Source organism: Hippoglossus stenolepis, chromosome 15 (genome assembly GCF_022539355.2).
Source record: "Hippoglossus stenolepis isolate QCI-W04-F060 chromosome 15, HSTE1.2, whole genome shotgun sequence".
Lineage (NCBI taxonomy): Eukaryota > Metazoa > Chordata > Actinopteri > Pleuronectiformes > Pleuronectidae > Hippoglossus > Hippoglossus stenolepis.
In genome coordinates, this window is record NC_061497.1 from 16,664,406 (window position 1) to 16,687,617 (window position 23,212).

Below are 23,212 nucleotides of genomic sequence, written 5' to 3' on the forward strand. Positions count from 1 at the left end.
AGATTTACATCTAATCATCCCGCATGTAAAAAGTTTTTGTCTAAATGAGGTTTATTAACACAAAGGACTAGAAAGAACTGTCAGGAATCATCATTTAATTCATATGCTTTTTTAATTTGATTTATTTTGTTTTTTTGTGATGTGGCAACAACAGCAGCACCCGGAAGGTGATTTGTTAGACCAGCATTCACAGTTGGGTAGAAAAAAGCAATACAAGGCTACCAGAAAACAACCAATGGACCATTGCTCTTAAATGAGAAAAAGCCAAACGATTATATACTGCATGACGGTAACTTGTAGTATCTAGTTTCAACGAACAGTACAAGTAAACACAAAAACTCAGTCTTTCCTCTTAAACTAAATACATGACATTCCAGCAGTTACAATTATCTGTTGTGAAAAAAATGTAATGTACAATTTGGAACAATCCACGTTCGTTTACAAGTGCCACTGTACCTAAACTGTATTTAGACATGCCATTATATTTTACAATTTCAAGAATCCTGTGTTTATTACTAGTTTCCCAGAACTACTGAACATTCGGTGCTTAAATGACCTCAGGAGCTGCTGAATAGAACAAAGAAACACAGAAGAAGCTGTTTTTATCCCACACACTTTTATGTCATAAAGTAATCCCATTCAATATTAATATTATGCATGATTTTTGTGTTCTAAGAAAATGAGAAACGACATGTTGAGGAGGTCGACGTATGAACTGTATTGATTAGAGATGCTGCTGTCTGTCTCCAGAAGAGAGATGCTGCTGTGTCATCAATCACAATCTCAGAAGAACGACAGAACCAGAGGCGAGAAGCAGGACAGACGGAGGTGAAGCTCGGGTAGCAGCCGCAACACTTAGTCAATGTCCATTTCAGGGAGCTTGTTCTCTGCCGTTTCCTGTTCCGTCCCTGCAGGTGTGGCTTTGTCTTGACTGGATGGCTGACTCTCGGTCTGCTCCTGCCCGTTGACTGGTCCATTCTCTGTCTTCTCCTCTTTAGGAGGCTCCACCCTGGGCTTGGGTTTGGACATCACAGGGTTGCAGGCTGAGTAAAGCTCCTGAAAAAAAGAAAAGAAGAAAACATTTGTTAGAAGAAGGGCAAATAAGTAATTATCTTCTGAGACCAGTTTAGTTTCAAATTAATTTCTATAGCAAATTGGAACAAATAAACTTGTTGTAATATTTCACACTTCTTTGCTGCTAGTGCAAATTGTAGCAGGGATTAGAAGAAGCTAGGAAAGCAACAGGTGCTATGTATTGTGAATGAGACACCACGCATCCTCAGCTGAGATCGACCGACTCAAAGGGCACTCAGCTACACTACAGGGGGAAGTTGAGAGAAGCTCAACTTTATTGAAATATCCTCTAACGCAGTCAGCCGGGTGCAATAGCCAGGAGCGACAGCCGGGTTAGAGCCAATCACAATCATTTTGATTGTCAGTCTCCAGCTCCCAAATCCTGTGTGTGTCTTACAAATATATTTTAAAAAGAATGAGATGTCCGGCTGCAGCACAGACAGCAGAAAAAAAGCTCTCCAGTAAGAGTAGAGGATGTAAATTGAATGCTTAACACAATACACCTCTGGGAACTACAGATTCAAGAAAGGCCAGATACTGCAATCTACTTTGTATCCGTGTGTGTGTGAGAATGTACTGTTAAGAGATTGATTTACTTTGTGTGGAGATGGTATTTGTTCTACTATTGGTTAGATGGTATAAAAAATACTCAAACATTACACGATACAAACATGACTACAGCAACGCTCTTATTGTGACGCCACTGAATAAACAAGTGCTTTGTTGATATTTCTCAGCTTCATAATTTCCCTCGTGTCAGTGTTCTTGATTACAGCTTCAGGAAACCAGACTCATCACATATCTACCGGGAGTGGAGATGATGTGAATTACCCCTAATCACAGTAAAATGCTTGCTGATTCCTACAAGGACGACAGATAGTCTGTAGGCTGGCTTTGCAAGGATGATTCAAAAATTATGTTGATACATGATTTTTGGTGTGTTGTGTGTATGTGAGCCTTGAACGCTCTCTGTACCTTAGTCTTGGCCTTGATCTCCTGAACTTTTACCACTGGGTCCAGGTTGAGGTCCTGACTTTTCTGCTGGTTCATCTTGCTGTTCATCCAGACCATGGCTTCGTTCACCTGCTTGTCCACCCGAGTCACCTCCAGCTCATCCAGGTGATCGTACTGCTCATCCTGTCAGGAGATGCACATGTTATTTATGAAACCCGTTTAGCAATTCCTCATATTGTTTAGTGGGGACAATATAAATTAAAGTGATGAGCCAACATCACACCAACAAAATCTAACCGAGTATTTAATCTTATCAATCTAACAGGTCAACAAACGTATGTCTCTGTGCCACATTACCTTTGCCTTGTAAGCTTCAATGATCTTCATGTACATTTGGATTTGTCTGCCAAAATCATCAAATGCTTTTGGCCTCTCCTCAGCTTCCATGAATCTTTCTTGGATCGGCTGACCAAGTTTCTAAAGAGAGGAACACCACATTTAGTCAGCCAGTCGTCCAGAAAAACTTTTTTCATCAGTTAATGACAACATTAACAAATTATTACTTAAGTTGTTAGCTGTTGTTATTTTAAATATTTCTATTATTTAGGAATAATCAAAGAATAGACAGCATCTCTGAGTGCCCTTTTAAAATGAGAATATTACTAGTCCATGAGTAAAAAGTGTCCATGTTCAAAGTTAATACAATGCAGGCATAGTTACCCTCAGTTCAGCCAGTTTGTCGATGTAAACTCCTTTCTGTTGGTCCTCTCCGTCTTCATACAGCCAGATCTCTGTTTCCTCCAGTTTCAATGAGAACACATCACGATCCTACGAGTTGTAAACAATATCAGATTAAATTCACATTTCACGAACATTAACAGTTCAAAGTACAAATCATGAGAAACAACAAGAAAGTTAAGAGACCCTTATCTTAAACCTGGAGCAAAGCTAAGTCTGAGCTGGTTTTAGATTGAGGCAGTTGTCATTTTTCCACTTTAAACAGCAATTACATTTGTGCCCATCATGGCGCCCGTGTGGCTGGCAAATAGTCGGCATGTTGCCCTCTTGAGGCAGTGGAGAGCAACAGCAAGATTGACCAATAAAACTCTGATCTGAAGTTAATGGCATTCTTCACTGTTATTTTAAGGTGAGGGTGTTTTAAAATAAGAAAAGAAAATGATAACCACCTACAGAGGTGGGCGTACGATGTGTTAACACAGATGTATGAACAGATGACTGCTCGTGTGTGAACTGAAAGAGTGCACGCAGATCTGTTTCCACTGCAGAGAGGTGTTCTCTTATTTCTTCCTGATAAATCTGCCATTATAGTAGCAACCCAACAAGGTGCAAGCAGATAGTGTATAAAGAGGATTGGGGATGGCCCACTGGATTACAGCATGTTATAACCATGCACCGAGCAAAGTGACCTTTTTTTCTTCTCAATCTAATACTCACAGCTTCATTCACAAACTTCTCCAGGACGCCGTGCAGTTTGTCTCTCATGTCGTACACATACTCCTCTACGTAGTTCTTTGCGTCGTTCCTCTCCTTCTCCAGCTTATCCTGCATTAACATTTTACCCTTGAAGAGACACAGTGAAGGTGTTAGTCTAGAATGTAATTTTCATATATTACACAATGTACCTTTAATATATAATATTATAAGAATAAGAACAATTTAAACATTACTAAAATGTTAGTAATGTTGTGATATCTAAAAGTAAATGTGTTAAGATTTTGAGAAGTAAAATCTATATTCACATGTCTTTTTAGATCAAGATACAAATTGCAAGGAGTTTTAGAGAACAATGTCCTTACTGTATAATCAGATAATATAACTATGATAATAAATTGATCAACAGTTGCTCTTTTGTCTCACTAGAAAGTTGCTTGGACAAATACTGCATGTGCGTGCAAGACATTCCTGGTGAGTTTTAGAGCCTTACCTCATTCTCCACCAACAAATTTAGTACTTCAGTGGACAGCTGCCAGTGCAAATTGTTCTCTATGGGCAGCTCCACTGTCTTCGTTTTCACTTTGGGTTTCTTGGCCTGCGGGGGCTGGTCGTTCTTCTTCTCCTGCTTGGTATCCTCTGTCGTCTGCAAAAGGAGAGATAACAAATCATTAAATTCTGAGCAAATACTGCTGCTTTAGTGGGGGGACAGGCCTGTGAGATTTGACCCAAACGCTCAGAAGTTGCCCCTCTTTTAGATTCAAGCTCCTCATTTTGTCTTGGCTGGTTTAAGTCCCACTGTTTGGAAAGATCCTGTTCAGTGTCACGTTCAGTCTCCTCCATGTTTTTTTTGTGTTGCCCTCATGCAAATTTCCTGCTGCATGCATGCCTTGTGGAAGCATCATCCAAAGAGTTCAATGCAGCACAAGAAAATAAATGACAGCAAATAATATGGAACAATGGACATTTTTCTGTTCTCATATAATCACATATCCCGTTTGTTTTTGAATTTCATTGCTTCTTTCACTGGCATTTTATTCTCCTCAATTTCTTAGAAATTCGTCATTAAGGCTTGTTAGAACACCACTGGTTTTGGTGCAGTTATGCAGTGTTAAACTTTTTAATAAGCATTTTTGATGAAATGCTGATTCTATAGAATATGTGTGTCCACAAAGACATTAAGGTTATCTCTCCATTTTCACTGAATTGGAAGCCACACTAAAATTCTGACTTGCAGCTCTCCTCGACTTTGTAAGCGTTCCTTTTTTTCCCCTTTACACCGAAAAGGGGTGGACTTCCTTTCAAAGTTGACTGGCTTTTTGGCAACTTATAGAGAACAATATAATTATGCCATGTATAAAATCATAAAAACATTGGGTTAGGCTTTCCCTATCGTCCACCACAACTTTACCTCCATCTCCTCTGTCTCAGACTTCTTCTCTCCGTTGTCTCCGGCCTGAGGTTTCTGATCCTCTGGATCCACCTGCATTTTGTTCTGACACACCGTAATGAAAGAAACAACTGAAATTATATTACATTACCTACAGTTTTAAAACCAAACTTTTAGGGTTCAGAATCAGAAACCACAAATACACTTGTTTTCCTTCCGTTCAGAGAAGTCTGCCTCTAACTGCATTGAAATCCCTTGAACTTAGTCTCAATAATACTTTTAAACCACTTGTAGGTTTTATTCATTGCAGATGTGATTGTGTTTGATAGCATCAATTCTCATGAGTTTATACTCAGTCACATTCATCCAGACCAAATAAATTAGAAAGAGGTTTAGGTTTAGAAAGAAGAAATAATAACTAAGCCCTACCAGGAAATAGAATACAAAATGCAGAGAAGATGTGCATTAATGTCAAGATTTTACATGGTAAAATAATTATGTTTATTTTCTCAACTCAAGTTCTATATGTTTGGTTGCATTTGTGTTTTCTAGGCATTTATGATAAAGTTCATGGTTTAACGGTAAAAATAAGTATATATTTGTTGATATATCAGTATTTTTATACACTAATATTCTTGTCTGCATTGGGCCCCAAAAGTCCATATCAGTCTAATAAAAACATCCCATTGAAGATGTCTTGAGCTTGTTAAGGCAGGAACTCTGAATTCCATGATGATGACAAGACTGCCTATTTAAAACCAAGGTGTGGTCAGACTGATGTACTGTGTGAAAGGGATCTGTTATTTAAAACAAAACAGAATACAACAATCCATGAGTACCTCTCACACACATGCACACACACAGTATTCCACAAGTGTCATACACCCAGCGCAAATACACACAATACAGACCTCCTCTTCCTTCGGTGTCTGCTCCGTCTCCATTGGCTCCTCGCCTTCAGCTGTTTTTATGACTTCTACGAGGGACGCGCTCGAGACGCTGAACACACCGTGAACATTGACCCGAACCTTCACCTTGACCTTTGCACTCTCCCCAGACGCCTGCGGAACCACATTCTGGATAAGGAACTGACCTGCAGGGCAAAGTAACAGGTCAAAGGTCAGAACAGGTGAAAATATCTACAATTAAGAATAAATAATAAACTAGATTTAATTAGAGGAAAAATCTAAATGAAATTATTAAGACGTTATAATAAACATGAAACATGATATTAAATGTCTTGTGAGTAAAAGGATCCATAAATTTGTTTAAAGTTGTCAAAGTTAAAAAAATAACTGGGTAACAGTTATTTAAAACTGACCAACTTTGGATGTTTTCCTGTCACATCTACAACTTTTTCATTGTACGTACACTTTGTTTAATTACCAAACTAAATTTAATAAAAAGGAAATTATTCCATATTCAACGTCCACATTCATTCCGACCACTGATGGTGAACTAGCAGTACCTATAGCGGTGCTGGGGCACAGCAGCTCCTTTGGGTTGTTGTAGTAGCCTTCGAGGGTGAACGGCTCTTTCCGGTAAAAGGTCAAAACTTTGGAGAAGGGAGCTGCGTGGTTCTTTGGGAAAACTTCACAATCACTGAAAACACAAAAGGACGAGATCCATGAGAGACTGAAGACTGTGGGGTGGGCTGGCACCTGATCTGCAGCAGATCATACCATAGCTTTGTTTAAGCAACAGTTAATGAAACAGTTAGGATTCCAAAATGATTTAATAAAATGAGAGGGCAACTGGCAGAGGCTGCAGATAGATATTCAAACATCCCGTAGCTCACACAAAGACACACAAAAAGAGGGAGAAAGAAAAAGAAACAGTCTAATTGATAAAATAGACAAATACTAAAACTAGAAGGGTGCAATGATAAAAATGTGAATAAATCCAATGATAAATTTATCTACAGTAAAGCTGCCTGTAAAGCCTCAAGTTCCCCATTTCCTCTGTGGGATCCAAACATGAAGTCAAACAAAGACCCAGCTGCATTTCAGGCACAGATCGTACCTCACTCCGTCCTCGGCGGCGGAATTCCATTTCAGGGAGATGGAGTAGGGGACAACGTCTGTGATGGAGAACTCTCTGACTTTGAAGGCTGGTGACAAGATGGCACACTGAGGAGAAGCGAAAGAAGACAATTACAAAATGAGTGTGAATAAAGTTGAGTCGTTTGAAAGAAAGCAGGAAGCAGAGGAACCCTCTTCACTGACATAAGAAAAACTGTTGATCCAGAATCAGTAACTCTGAAGACAGACCTTTAACAAAGACTAAGGAGAGAGAGCTCTTTACTCCTGTTTTAGCAAAATATCTAGTGTATTTGTGCTACCACCATCAGTCAATGTTTCATATTTTCCTCCCTTTATATTAATTAAAATATTTTAAATAAATTTTCTGCATAAATACTACATTCAAACACAATTAAGAATGTGAGCATGTATAGATGTGTGTAATCTTTCCCCCACACTCTTATCTCAGCTCTCAGACGGTGAGTCTGCCATGTGTGACCACAGTGTTGGTCACGATAGGTGAGCTGTACCTGCAGAGCACAGCCTCTGGCCACTGCCTCGTCTAGGTTCAGGGTGGTGTTCAGCTCTTTGCCAAAGAATTTGCTGATTCGCTCTTTGATGGCGGGCATTCTGGAGGCGCCACCGACGATCTCCACTGCATAGATGTCTTCCTTTTTCATCTCTGGACACAGGAAGCAGGAGATAAGGATGATGCAAAACAGAGCTTGTTAACTCAAGACAGTGAAACGTCCCAGAGGCTGAATGGAAGAAACTTGTGTATAAAATAAAATGTATTACCTATTTAAAATGGCATATCTGATTAAATCTGATATATTTTCATTACTTTGAGCCATATTACTGCTTAGCATGGACAAGCAAGAGCAGCCAGAGATAGAGAGGAAGCATTAATCGGAGGCAGGCATGCCCCCAGTGTCCTGAGGGAAGGGCTGTCTCAGCAAAGCACATGACTGAGCCTCATCTAAGTCAAGTGTGCGTGTGCTTACGGGGATAGTCCAGCTGCTATTAAAGTCATATGTACTCACTGGCTTGTTCCATGACACTGCGCAGGGGACCCTCTACTTTGGCCAGCAGCCCCGCACACATCTCCTCAAACTGACCTCTGGGGACACATGGTAATAGATTATTAATAGATTCAGACTCACATACACACACACACACACGAAAATGTGGAGAGGAGCTAACAGCGTCACAAGCAGATGGATACTTCTACGAGTGAATTCTAAATTTATCAACACAATTTGTAATCTGCACCTAACTATAAACAGCATGCTGTAAAATACGCTTATAGAATGAAAAAAATCTATAAATTATCTATAATTGAGGAGGACAAGTAGCTTTATTATAACTAGTTAATATAAATAAACAGCACCACGAAGAATCCAAATATCCATCGATGATTTCTAGTACATCTTTGTCCTCTTATTTCGTAAAGTAACTTCGCAGCTCACCTGTTGAGTTTGCCGGAAACGTCGATGTCGTTCATGAAGCACTCGATGTTGAGAGGCAGGTCGGAGGAGTTGGCGCTCATCAGCTTCTTGAGCTTCTCAGCCTCTTGGTACAGCCTCACCAGCGCCCGGGGTTTGGTCTTGACGTCCAGTTTGTACTTCTTTCCAAACTCCTCGCAGAAGTGGTTGACCAAGATGTCGTCAAAGTCCTTCCCACCGAGCTCTGAATCAAATGCTGAAGCCAGGATCTGATGGAGGGAACCAAGGGGTAAATTATTAAAATACGGAACAATTAGTTTCATAAACACTAGACTACAACACTGTATGTGTAGGATTTCTAAAAAGTAACAATCTTTATATGTAAAGCACTGTACTCCACAGGCAGAAAAACTGTTATAGAGTGCTACGATGGGGCAACAAAATAAAACCAAAATCATAAGATAAGAAAAAAACTATTTCAGTAATGTAAGATTAAAAAAAGTTTTGAAAAGGTCGTTCCAGGTTTAAGATCTGAGGCTACGGATGAATCGACTTGTGCCCAAAAATTTTACTTACAATTCATTTTATACACGTTGAAACTAAAAACCTTTAGTTATTTAAGTACCAAGATTAAAGAATTGATCAATGGATGTTATCTAAAATATTTTATCATAAATTGAATGATAAAGTCAAAAAAGGTGTTTGTTTCACATTATTAGAACAAATAAGGCAATGAAATGTGGTACAAACAAATAGACCACACACAAAAATAATTCCCATTAAGCAATAACGTCCAAGTAACTCATCAGTCTTTACAGCTCAGCAAAAAAAAAATCATGAGCAAATGATTACATTTTAATGTGGGATTAAAAAATTCCCACATTTCTCAAACCTGACAACCTCCAGTACTGATGTACCCTCATAACCTGCCCCAATACCCTTTCCTGTTCAGTATTGCTTTTCAAAGGGGACACAAATTATTCATCACTTGCCTTGAGCTTTCCCTTGTTGAAGGCACAAACTGACACCTGGTAACCAGAGTGACCCAAGTCCACAAACACCACTATCCTGGGCTTCTCCTCTGGAGCCGGCAGGTCCTGCTTGTAGATTCCATACGCAAGAGTCACTGCAATAAACAGATAAATGAGGTTAGTTTATCCTCACCATCAAGGATCACAGTGTGATTCTAGTTAGCAAGACCTGTCGTGCAAGGATGAGCAGAGATGTATAAATGCATTTGACCTGAATAATGTCTACCGCGATCATTTCAATTAAAATATGAATCTCAATTTCTGCATTTTTATTACAAATCTACACCAATATGATGTTTACATGGCTTTACAGCTAAATTGTGGTTCCAACTGTGAAAATAATTAGATATTTTAGCATTTTTAGTACTTGGATAGAAGCTGATTACTCAATACTTTCTCACAGCTTCTTTAATCGATGTAATATAATCATTGTAATTCCCTTGTGGAGCTAAAAAGAGCAATAAGGGATAAATGATTCAGATGCTGCCTGTGAGTCCAGCACAGAGTTTACTGTGTTTCCATTTACCTGCAGTGGTCTCATTCATTAGTCGGAGACAGTTCAGGCCTGCGATCTGAGCTGCATCAATAACTGACCTCCTCTCTACATCGGTGAAATAACTTGGGACCTGCAAGGAGAAGAAAAACAGCCTCAATACAAAGTATTATTTAGAGTCATTGGCAGTTTCAGAATGAATTTGACTGGAACTAGCTATAATAAAATGGTATCACTTTTGGACACTGATAACGTGCCACATTCGTCCAAAGGCTAAAAGTTATCCTTTATGTGTTGGATGTAAATGATTACTTTGAGCACTAATGATGTGTGAACGGCCGGCATCACAAGACGTCTGGATAACATTACCGAGTTAGTTGCTGCGGGTGCCAAAACAAAACATCTCCTTGTGGAAAAGCTCAAGAGTTAAATTTAGCTGCTGGCCACAGTAATAACAACATATTATCCATAACTGGGGATGATGTAAACTGTCGATTTAGGCCCAGCGAAGGTAACAGCCATGTTGTGCGAGACCTGTAATATTACATAACAGATGCTGGTGGTAATTTCATGTACCGAGCACAGCAAGAGACACACACTTCCCACCCCTCGCCAACAAGGTGCAAGAGAGGAAATAAAGCTTTCAGACAAGACATCTGGTTAAGTGCTCAACGTGTCACATGAGCAGGTGGTAATACATTTTTAGACCTTGAAGGCATATTTCGCAGAACATTTTTATTCCACTCAAAGTGCTAGAAAATCCGAGAGGATGACATTAATAGTTGCCATTATAAATTCAGGATGTAAATGTGATGCAGTTCTCCAATTAAACACAGAGACTGGCATAAAGTGCAGAATTTAAAGTGAGTCATAGGTCTTTTGAAGTCTGTGTAATGTCTTTAAATAATCTGTGTGCAGAGATCCAACAAGTAAATGAACACCTCTGCCGACATTAAAAGGCGCTTAAAAGCAATTAGATAACTATATCCAGTTGAATTGGGATAAGCAGAAAGATAATGCAGATTTTCAGACACCCTGCTGAAGCTGTGTAATGGTTGCAGTTGTCCACAGGAATGCTTACAGAGATCACACAGTCTGCAACGGGTTTCTTCAGTGCACTCTCAGCAGTCTCCTTCAGTTTGGTCAGCAGCATGCCGGTGACCTGCTCGATGCTGAACACCCGCTCCTCCTCCATGTACATCACCTGGAGTTGGAAGACAAATTGTTTAAAAAACTGACACCAACACTCAACAACATCATCACCTTTCATTTGAGTCATTGCAAGAACTGTGAGTATGTTTTAGACCATACACAAGCAATCTGATGGCAACAAACATTTGATAAGTTTTCCTATTCAGGCATTAAATTAAGTTCAAGGTCCATTATTTTTAACTACAGAATAATGTCATAAAGAGATGAAGTGGCAAGAAAATAAATACACCTCCTTGAGAGAGATGTTGAAGAGGCTGTTTTAAAGTATGAAAGCATAGAGGTCTGGGTAGAATAGGAAGATAAACTAGAAGAGCTATGATTCAGAGGAAAGAGCATTATGTGTGACTCTTCTTGGAGCACAAAAGGTAACAGTGAATGAAGCAGTAAGGTCAAGAATAAGCTGTTGGGATTTCTAAGCTTTCTCCCTGGTAAATGTTTAATTTTTGATTTATTTGGCTTAGTCCTGCATTCAGTAACACTGAAAAGAATCAATAAAACACACTCTTACTTCACAAACTGCTATAAATGACTGCGTCTTTTGCTTCCACTATTAATGCTTATCTATCAGTACTGTCTCTAATGAAGAAAAAGCATGTCAGCATTCTTAATCTTACTTTTATTCCAGTGGATCCAGAGGGCATCTGTGCCAAGTCATACACCAAGTTAGATTTGGTTGCATGGACGTTGGAGTCTGAGAACGCCCTGCCATGGAATCGCTTGAAGCCCTGCACCGTGTTTTTACAGTTGGTCACCACCTGGACATCGTGTAAAAAAGGTAAAAGAGGAGGGGGAAAAAATGAGGTTACGATGACGATCATTAACCTTGAGGCGGTTTCAAATTTTTGCATTGTAACTGCAAAGACCTCTGAGGAAGGTGACAGGGTGGGGAAACTGATTTTACCTGGCTTTTTGCAGCTGCTCCTACGGATCGATTTCGTGGTCCAAACGATACAAATGACCTGCAAGACAACAAGAAGTGTTAAGATACAACATGACATGTTATTACAAAAATGCTCTTTCTAATCCTCCATCCAATTGTGAATAGACCCAAATCAAAACAGATTATCACGCCCATTTAGTCATGCCTACACATGGCATTTCTGAGCCCCACCCACATAAAGTAAAGAGACAATAATCCAGGTCTGCAGTGGCAACACTAGCAGTTTGTTTAGGTTTGCCTAAAAGGAAAATACCATATGTGTGTGTGTGTGTGTGTGTGTGTGTGTGTGTGTGTGTGTGTGTGTGTGTGTGTGTGTGTGTGTGTGTGTATATATATATATATATATGATCAAGGTTTCAGCTTTCTTAATTAAATTCTTTCTCGTCTGCACACAGGCTTGTTAAGATTCATCTCTCACACTATAAACACAGTGAAGTGGTGCGGTCGGTCCACTTGTGTCCCAGCGGGTTGTGGTCTAAACATGCCTGCTATCGTCACACCTATCAAGCGCAGATGTCAGAGCGACGGTCGCTGTCAACACAAACAAGTGCAGTTGGTGATGTCAAAGACGACTCAGTGCGTCAGGTCCCGGTGGAAAAGTGACTCAATGGGCGCTGCTTGGCCACAACTTGACCCAAGAACAAAGTAGTGGTTTTTAGTGACGTGAGGGGCCGGACGCAGGAGAAGAAAAACATTCAGAGATAATTTAAGGATAGAAATGAAAGATGGCAGATTATTTCCAGACCTTTAATAATTCCTCAACAAGCTTATTTTAAGATCATGATTCTAAAAGGCGATGTTTATTACTGATAAATGACTATTCTTTTGCGTAAATATTAAGTCTTGGAGATTCAATTCCTATCACGAGACATATTCATATTTCAAATAAGAAGAAGGTATTCTGATATAATATTAACAAAACTGAAAGAAACAAAACACTCTTTGTCATTTTAATGCTGCAGAGAGACTTAAGATGCAAAATTATTTGAATTATAATAGATAAACTGATATTTCTCTACATTAACTCATCCAATAAATTCACCTATTGCTTCAGTAATAACTAGTCTCTTACAAACAGGTCTGATTGATAAACTCAATTAAAATGCCAGGTAATGTTTCTTATTCATTTTACCATATATGCAAACAAAGCCACCAAAAATGATTTCATAGTATCGATAAAATCTCCATATTAATTTATATTAATTTATACGACCAAAGGACTTTTACCTTCAAATGTATTTATCTTCAAATTCTTGTTAAGTAATTGAGATATTGTCCATAATTATAAAGCTTTCTGTAATTAATTAGTTAAGAAATATATGTTATTATTAAAAATCTACTGTGGGTACAAAGTGTGCTTCGTCAGTTAAATAAACTGAACTCAACACAAAAACCCTTTAATGATAAAACTTTAAATATTTTAAATAAGATTAGATTCATACAAGATAAACTAGTTTCTGTAAATTATCTAGAATGTTCCAACAAGCGATTGGCTGATGCTGTCATAGAGGACGTAATGGGGGACGCACACTTTATCACACCGGGACACGCCGGTGGGTCGGAGCTAACGCCTTCACGCGCTCAACACCAGCAAGAAAGCGGGAGGTAAACACCGCCCGGCTGAGTGTGTCCGCCGGGCAACGAAAGCCGCTTTTTGAAGCCGCACTGTCACGTTAGTTAAAAACTCGGCTTAGCTAACGAGCTAACTAGCTAACGGAGGGGGGGTGGGGGGATGAACGAGGCTGCGTGCTTCAAAGATTCATTATAAAATGATTTTTTACATCCGCCATTGAAATATTAGCGGGCGTCTCATTGATTTACGCGCAGTCTAATTCATATCAATTATCCAGCACATGGTTCAAGTTGCGCAGAAAACGGGGGTGGCCATTGAGTGAGCTGCGTTCACGTGCATCACCTGTTAGCGGTTCTTACGAGCGTTCGCCTCCTCCCGCATCTGTTCCCCCCCCACCACCCCCTCCCGCACGCCCGTGGGGATAACTGCGTGTGTCTCGGGTACTCACGGTGTGCATCTGTCGCTGTACTCGTTGGCCACCGTCTCGATGCCTCCTGCCCGGGCTACAGCCACATAGCAGCTCTGGAAGCCCAGGTCGAAGCCCACCACTGACATGTTCGGCGCTGCGCTGCGTCTCCCCGGCTTCAGCGGAGTCTGGAGGAGAAGTGGAGAAAAAAATGGAGGCGCTCTCAGCGGCTGTAAGAGGATGTGGGAGTCAGGTGGAGGAGTAAGTCGTTTCTCTCCGTGTTAAGTCGGGATCCTCCAGCTCTTAATCCACACAGCGCCGACTGTTACCGGTGTCTCTGATCTGTGCTGGCCGCAGCAGCGAGGGGGTGACACGGACTTCTCGTCCGCACCCATCGCGAGATTTTGCGCGGTTCCAGATCGCTCTGGACTTTTCTACAACCATGTGGGAGGTTGTGCTCCAATGTTCGAGGTTTTAAGGGGAAATCATATCTGTCGACATTTTGAAACACTTCAGGGTTTATTCTGACCCACATTGCACAAAGAAGACCAAAGAGAATCTGTGTTAATTTTCCTAGGATTAGTTGCTGTTGGGGAAAGATAGTCTGTGTCATTGTCTGTGTCCATAAAGGATCATATTTTTAAATGAGAAAAACAACCACACATGTTCACCAACATGAGAAAACAAAAAGATAGGGAAATAAACAGTAAGTTCTAAATATTGTTTATACAAATGCGTAACACTGAAGCATGGACATATTTCTATTATTATTATTAGACGTAGTAGTAGTAGTATTAGTATGAGTAAAATTACTATTCTTATATTTTCATTATTATTAGTGGTAGTAGAAGTAATAGTAATAGTAGTAGTATTAATATTATTATATGTTGCCAAATGATGTCAAGTATTTGCCAGCTGTACGCCTATGCCATTGTCTATGACATAACTATTAACAAACTTGTACACTGTTTTACATTCACATAAATGTTCAAGTGTTTCTATTCATTCATTCATTTTGATTTATTTCGAAAGTGGAATTAAAAAAATTGAAATGCAGAAACAAGTGAAAAAAAATAAACAGAAAATAGTATTATTTACAAACAATGATGAGGGGAAAAAAATCTAATACTTGATGATTTAATCTACACATTTGAAAAGGAGTGAGAAGAAGTACAAACTGTTTTCATCTCACCCCTTCTCCATAAGTCACTAATTCATAAGTAACCAGCTTCCTATATATCTATAAATATGTTGTTTACCTGTGCTCTGTATTGTATATAATGTACAATTAAAATTGTTGTGATCATCGAGTGTTAATGAATGAAGCTCCCAAACCCTAATGTTATTGTTAGAGGGATGAGTCTGATGCCACCACATAAGTAAATGTCCATTATTTAAATTGAACTTGTTTTGTTTTATTTTATCTTTTTTTAATTGAATGAATCATTTATTTTATTTTATTCAAGAAGACTGGGTGACACACTTGCAGTTCTCTACTTTTACCGATAGAGAGCACTGGTTGCCTCAAACTTACCGGAAGTACGGACTGATTCGTTGTCGGCGAAGGAGAAAAAAGTGAAGCGCAGCATGGCGACTCCCATGCACAGGATAATCGCCCGGAGACAAGCGTGAGTATCTGTAGTTTTACTGGAGCTGCAGCTCCTCTGATCGTGTGTTGTGTGAATTTAACCGTATTTAAATCGATAGCGACTCTGACTGTGAACTCGTCCCGCCTCCTGCCTCAGGTTTGAGCGGCATAACAATGAACGCCGCGGCGCTGAATCACAACACCACCGCGCCGCTGTCTCACCAAACAAAAAAAATGAATGATCGGTAAACTTTAGGGATGTTTTTCTGCCCGCAAACATTTATTGAACCTCTAATCTCACGGCTGAGCTGTTTTAATACTAAACACCCGAACAGCTAATACGACATTAGCTATCTTCCGTTTACTCCAAGTGAATCAATATCAACTGAAATGTTTGTCTGTTGGACTGAGTCATGTGGACAATAGCATCATAATGATCCTGTGTAAATATGGACATATAGTACAGTCAGATATAGTCTCACTTATTCTGACTGTACAGTTTATTTTCATGGTATTTAAACAGAACAGGAAAATGGGGGTTTGCTGTTTGAGAACGGAGGATGTCTTCATCACTCCAGGATGAATGGATCAGATCACAACTGTGTGACCGCTCCTGATAATGTCCCTGATAGAGACAAACATTGGTGAAAACATAAAAATAGGACCTTTTTTAAATAGATCAAATACAGAATATTGCTAATATACGAATATTATTTATTAACAGAAATTTCACCGACAGCACTCGGGTCACATTAAGTCTGAAGAGAGGGTGACAACTGCCTCAGTGGGTTTATTATCACTGTCGAGACTTTGATCAACAAAATAAAATGAGTAAGGAAGTGTGGGACATTTTCAGTGGAAGGGTCTTTCAGCATCATTTTGGTAGGTTTTTAATTGATTGGACAAAGCATTAAAATATTCCTGCCATCCAATGTGTGTTTGGGGCAACCTGTGAACGTATTTTCTATATTTTTGAAGACATTAACTTTAATTTGTACATTCGAATGAAAAATCCTGCCCATGGAAAATAACGATGATTTCATTTGACCATTTTTAATTAGATAGCTTATTTTCTTAGCCAGAGCACAACGGCTGTAATCATCAAGTGCCTTTTGTACTCTTTCCCCCGTAGGCAAAAAATGTAACTCTCAAAACTATATTTCCTTTTTTTCACAAGAGGTTCTTTTAATTCAGATATTTTCTTGGAGATCAAGTGCTCTTTTACCGAAGAAAGAAGAAGCAGAAGAAAAGAAAATCCACTCGCACACATAAAACATCATAAAAGCTTATAGAAAATACCAAGATATGGTTGGGGTGGTGTCAGTCATGTACAAAATACTTGAGTTTGAATCCTGTCCCCTGTGAAAGAATCTTTCTTCCTGCCGGGATGTATCCAGAACCTGTAAGAGTTACCTAATGCTAATAATAAGGATGGAAGCTTAGACAGCAGTCATGTAAGAATTCATAGCCAAATGTTGTTTGAATAAGAAAGTATAGGCTAAAGAGAGTTTGATTTAAAACATTTACAAGCATCTGCAAAAGCTTGAAGAGAATTCAACCTTCAATAGCTTCATCAGCCATGAAACTACAACAAGGGAATCTAGCTGTAGCCGTGGTTATCTGCCTTTTCTCTACAGTTGTAGCGATTGCTGCTTAGCATCATGGAAAACACTGTACTCAGATTTTTCTGTTTTGTCTTCCACACAGAGAAGCGAACAAACAACATGTGCGTTGCCAGAAGTGTTTGGAGATGGGACACTGGACCTACGAATGCACAGGGAAGAGGAAATATGTGCACAGACCCTCGAGAACAGTCGAGATGAAAAAGAAACTGAAGGAGAATGACAACAAAGTGCTCAGCATCACTGGGTAAGACGTCTCCATCAGTTCACCACTAGTGATAGAAAGGCAGGCCTTTGCTGATTCTGTTGTATGCCGTTAAAGTACATGTTTAAGATTATAACATAAATCTCCACCTGTTTGTCCAGAAGAGCAATGTGACAGTGCTTTTGGGTGATCGAGTTTGACTCCTTCAAGAATCTGGAGTATGACGGACTTGCTAAAGGAATCTGTTGTCTTTTTAAATCTTTATTTTAAACAGCCAAGCTTTTCCACACTGGTTCCTCTTATCTCGCCCCAGCCTTAGTTACATTAGTATGTTCATGTACTGTACTGAAATCACAAGTTACATATTGACAGTATTTGAAGCAGAAACATTTTTGTTCTTAGACAATTTATGTAATTTCCTGCTCCAAGTATTTTTAGGACTCATTGTGTTGCAGTGAGCCACAAAGTTCACTCCTCTTTTCCTAGAATCAACAATTATCATATATAAATAGAGATGCAACAATTTGTCAATCGACAAGAAAATGAATGTGAAACTTTTCATTTAATTGAATAATCACTTTCTTACACCCAACATTTGCTGGTTGGCTTTTGCTCTTACAAAATAAAGGTGTTTAAAGTTTGTCATCTTAGGATGTAGTAAATTATGATAGTTATAATAAAGCCACATTATGGGCGGCAGCGTGTTTTAATCGCTGCTGCTAAGATAAACAATAGTCCCTCAGCTCAGCATGGTCAGTGCGCAATGATTATCTGATATGAGGATATACCCATAATGGCTGGTTCACTTTTTTGTGCTTGTGCTAACTGTTTTGTCTCGTCTCAGTATCATCAAAGCACAAATCTTTGAATATAAAAAAAGAACCTTTTTGGTTTCACAGCTACTACCTCCTCTGAAATGCAGTCCTGAGTAAGAGGGACGATCAGACTCAATATTTTCCTGGTTTGTCAGTAAGTCGAGGAAATTTGGCTCATCAGAGCAACAGTGAACAATCAACCAATGGTGGTTGTTAAAGCAGTAAAAACACACATTTCACCTGCTGATTAAGTGGAGCCTCTTTTATATCCGGAAAAGTACAAACAAAGAGTCAAGGAGTGAATCACTGAATTAAAACACTATTGCTTTTTACTGCCATCTAGAGGATGTAATGATAAATACAACAAATTCCACTCTCTTTACAGACCAGGAAGTGAAGGCTCCAATGAGAAGAAAGCTAAAAAGAAGTAAGTAATAACCAAATTTCTACAGTGTCGGATGTCTTGTCTTCACATAATATATGTTTTGATGTGACAAAATTAATAAAGGTGCTCGATTTATACACAATATCAAAATAAAAATAATAGATCCATGTTTTTTGAGGTTGTGCAAAAAAGCTTCATGCAATTCTAAAGCAATTTAACGTTGAAATAATCCTCCACATTTTAATATGAACAAAACATTTATATACATGTTTATTAGCAAGTAAGTAGGAGTGCTCACTCACAGTGGTATAAAAGTTACCCTGGTCAGGTAACAAGAAAACTGTTTTACTTTTCATTTATTAAAGCAACATGAGGATATTCTTTGGAAGTAAGTACGTTGAAGGTTTTAGTCTTGAACATGTTACACCACTCGGCTCCTTCAGTCCCACTGAGTCTTCTTTAAATTCCCTTGGCATTTGAATTAATTTGGGTCATTTGCACACGCGTGTATAAGGTCACACACGTGATTTACTGAAGTCACATGAAAGATGTGTGAATTGGTGTGAAGACCTGCCCTCTAGTGGCGGCTCTTGACCACTGTGAGTCACATCAGTTCAATATTAATGTTTTTTATTGTTATACTGTGGAGTCATTTTGCAAAGGCAATGCTTTCTCAAACAGTTCTTTCAATGCATGCTTAGAAAATGGTCCTGTGGCTGTATTGTTGATTTTTTTCTGTGTAGTTCTATTGCTCATGGGCTGGTATTAATCGATTTTTATATGAAGTTTGGAATTCCCAGACAAGTAGGTGACTGTTGTTAATCACAGGTAATAAACCTTTTTCACCAGACGTTTTTTCGTAGCTGGTAAAGTGCAGGTGGAAGTGCTAACTTTTAACAATGGTTCAACTTTACTCCCCTCGCTCATCTTTTTCTTTATCATTCTTGACTGAATCACATGTGAAGGCTTTTTTCTCGCAGCAGATGTTTTTTGACTCGCTGACGCACAGGTGGAACTAGTAACCTTTACGATGGCTCTATTCCTGCAGTTATCGCTGTGCAATGCATCCATTAATAATGTTATTAGCTACACAGTGTTTGCCAAGTCAAAACGTCTGCTGTGACAAAAAGCTCCATTCAGCTGAAGCCGTCTAAATCCATAATTTCCCCCTGGTCATGTGGGCAGCCACCCCCTCAGCATGGAAACCACTGACTCTTATTATCAAAGGTTGATTGTTGAATATGTGGCCGTCAAATGCAAAAACAAAGTCACAGCATAACACATATGACCAAATGGTTAATTTAGTTTATGCAGAACTTATTTATTCAGTGTGGAATAGACCGCTATGTTGTAGGCCATGCTTGTCTCATGGTGGGGGGAGCAGATGCCGTCAGTCAGAGGACATGAGAGGCTGTGACTGTGCACGACATCACATCCACGATGTGTCATGTTCAGGACTAAATGTGTCGCTCTCTCTTCACACAAGATGAGACCGAAGCACTGATGGGCAACACTAATCCGACTGCTCTTCCTGTCACATGATCACACTGGTCAAAACAGAAAGAACAGTACATGTGCATTCAAGGTTTCCAGTAGAGCCTGACGGATGTGGATTTTTAGGGGCAAATATTAAAGGGTGAAAAATGTCCAATACCATTATATCAGCCAATGTCTACTTTATATATATGTTAAAAAATCCCTGCTTTTATTTGAATCTTTTTTACTTATTGCTGCCATTCTTAACCAGAGATATTGTATCTCAATGGGACCTTCCTGATTAAATAAAGGTTAAACAAAATAAATAAAACATAAAAGTTGTTACCAAGATGTCTGTTAAAGGCATTGGCCAACTGATTAATTGGTCGGGTCTAGTTTTCCAGTTCTCCCAAAGTGAAAAATAAAAAAACTTGTATTTTGGCTTTTCTAACCTTTCTAAAACCAAGCTATTAAAAATCCGAAGTAAGTCTAGTGAGTTGGTAAAAAGCAGTTTTTCCTTTCCTTTGCTCCTGCAAACACAGCCACCCCTGCCCGTGTCACTGCAGTGAGACTTCACAACTGTTTTCTGTGTTTATGACCACTCTGCTCTCTGCCACTTCACCTCTCAGGACTAAAGACTCCAGCGACAGCAGCAGTGGCTCCGACGGTTCCTCCAGTGACTCATCGTCAGACAGCAGCGACTCCTCCAGCTCCTCTTCAGATGACAGCGACAGCAGCAGCGACAGCGACGATGACAGCTCCTCCTCGTCGCCCTCCTCCTCTTCGTCCTCAGACAGCTCAGACTCAGGAGGCAGCAGCGACTCAGATCAAGGTCCTCCAAAGAAGAAGAAAAAGAAGAAATAGACGACTGAGTGGGTTTTCGTGATTGCCCCCGACCCTGAGTACATTTTTAGCTGTCCACTTTTCTTTTTTTGTTCTCAAACCCATCACAGCTGGTTGGATCTGCATGGATAGGGCTGGGAATCTCACAGCTGCTTACTTGCTTGTACAGTTTTGTTAGTAGAAGTGGACAAGGATGAGAAGAGAAATTATTTTGAGGTTTAAATGTGCTGTTTTCATAAACCCATTTCCACAGTTACTTCTACTAATGTTATATTTTCTCAAGATTGTCAGTCTACTGAGGAGGATATATATATTTTAGATACCATGAGGAAACTAGTGTGTTCAGTAATGTTGGATCATGTGATTTTTGTACTAAAGTATATTTTTAGGCAAACTGAATACGTACAGCTCATAACATCATTAAGGCAACAACACACCTAGTAATATATAGACATTAGTAAAAATACATTTTAAAGGATACAAAATGAAATTTGTTCAGTTATTAATTTGTTTAAATTGAAATGGTCTTGTCGCTATAAACTTCATTGTTTCACTGTAAAATAAACTCGCCTTGTTTTTTGCTTTGAAGGCTCTTGTGTATTTGATCTTTTAGAATTGTTAATTTTGTCAGTGAAAATGCACCGTAATGAATTTAACTGGTTTACATAGAAGATATTGTTGAAAAACAGCATCTCACCGTGAGACCACACCCTATTCAACTACAACAATGATGAGTATGTGTATGTGGAATATCCATAAGGAGGGGATAGTTTATTGTATTTTATTTCTTCTATGCAAACAGGCTTACCTTGAAGAAATTATGTCTTAAGTCTCTAGTGTATGATTATTATTTCAGTCCAACCTAAACTTTAATATTTTTTAACCAATGTGTCGAGAGGTTCTGATGTTATATGGATATAAACCTTGCTGCATCCAGGTTCCCATTAAATCTCATGCAAACCAACAGCCTGTGTTGTACCAATATCTAGAATATCTTCATTTCTGATAACTTGATTAAAAACTGCTTTATTTAGGAAGGTGCTCAACATGAGGACAAAATGAACAAATAATAATGGCCTTAAACAGAGTTTGATAAAAAGGCAGATAATAATCTATTAAAGCTGATCCCACCTGATAATCAACTTTAAAACTTATCACATTAACTTATCAAATTGCCAAAACCTAGTGAGATAAAGGAATCTGTGGATCATGGGGTCGCTAAGCAGCTGCCCATTTTATAATTCATCCTCAAGTGATATGCATCTGACCAGGCTCCTACAAGAGGTTTCTTAACTTGTGGGTCAAGTAATAAAGAAAACACTAAAAACCTTTTGCACATCAAAGTCATAAAAAAGGTTTGAAGTTAATAGGAGAAATCAAATATAGACTATTGATGGAAGTGAGGAAACCATGAGTGAGTGTATGTGTGAATTAACTTATTTATGAGCTAAAATACAAAGTGCAGTGGTTTAACTGTGTATTTAAAATTAGATCTCTGACTAAAGGGAACAATGACACGCTCTCTGAGATTTCCGCTGAACGTCAACTCTGGGCAACCTGTGCGTCACAGCAATGCTGCATTCACAGTGTGTGGGAATTATCACCATTATTCATAGATTAGATCAGATTAGTTAGAATCTAACTAAAGGGTTAGAGAGAGAGAGAGAGAGAGAGAGATTGATAGAGAGATAGATATATATAGAGAGAGATTGAGTGATTGATTGATTGATAGATAGATAGAGAGAGACTGATTGGTTGATTGATTGGTTGATTGATTGGTCGATAGATCGATAGATAGATAGATAGATAGATTGATTGATTGGACGACTGACAGGTCGACAGATAGATAGATAGATAGATAGATAGATAGATAGATAGAGAGAGAGAGCGAGAATGATTGATTGATTGATTGATTGGACGACTGACAGATCGACAGATAGATAGATGGATAGATAGATTTTTGTATTGATCCCGAGAGAAATGTAGGAGTGCATGGCTTGATATACAGTCTATGGTTGGGATACATGGACATGCTGTCATTGCAAATGGTTAATTTGACTTGACTCAAGTTTCTTATCGATACTTTGTGAATATCTATTGACTCTGGATGAGTTTGTGAATAATTAGTATTTCTTTTAAAGTTGAATAAAACACCACAAAGCATAAACCTGAACAGATGATGTATATGGGTCGTGTTTTTAAACAAAATAAACAAACCACTCAGGACACATTAACTTCCCCTGTCATGTTTATTAGTATAGGTGGCTGGTTGTAACATTTCCGACAG

At 38.9% G+C, this 23,212-nt stretch overlaps 2 protein-coding genes across 2 annotated transcripts; one reads left to right on the top strand and one right to left on the bottom strand.

Annotated features, from left to right (window-relative positions):
- Window positions 1–93: 93 nt before the first annotated feature.
- hspa4a (heat shock protein 4a) lies at window positions 94–14,393 on the bottom strand. Its single transcript, XM_035178826.2, has 19 exons — window positions 14,034–14,393; window positions 11,974–12,031; window positions 11,687–11,827; window positions 10,942–11,064; window positions 9,894–9,993; window positions 9,329–9,462; window positions 8,361–8,605; window positions 7,935–8,011; window positions 7,422–7,573; window positions 6,893–6,999; window positions 6,339–6,472; window positions 5,782–5,963; window positions 4,892–4,975; window positions 3,974–4,126; window positions 3,484–3,609; window positions 2,749–2,856; window positions 2,386–2,505; window positions 2,050–2,211; window positions 94–1,056 (listed from the first exon to the last, which is right to left on the bottom strand). The coding sequence occupies exons 1-19, from the start codon at window positions 14,138–14,140 to the stop codon at window positions 856–858; spliced, it is 2,514 nt and encodes an 837-aa protein (XP_035034717.1). The 5' UTR covers window positions 14,141–14,393; the 3' UTR covers window positions 94–855.
- Window positions 14,394–15,487: 1,094 nt separating this feature from the next.
- zcchc10 (zinc finger, CCHC domain containing 10) lies at window positions 15,488–21,513 on the top strand. The gene is made up of 4 exons (XM_035179437.2): window positions 15,488–15,619; window positions 17,287–17,448; window positions 18,607–18,648; window positions 20,712–21,513. The coding sequence occupies exons 1-4, from the start codon at window positions 15,579–15,581 to the stop codon at window positions 20,944–20,946; spliced, it is 480 nt and encodes a 159-aa protein (XP_035035328.1). The 5' UTR covers window positions 15,488–15,578; the 3' UTR covers window positions 20,947–21,513.
- Window positions 21,514–23,212: the final 1,699 nt, after the last annotated feature.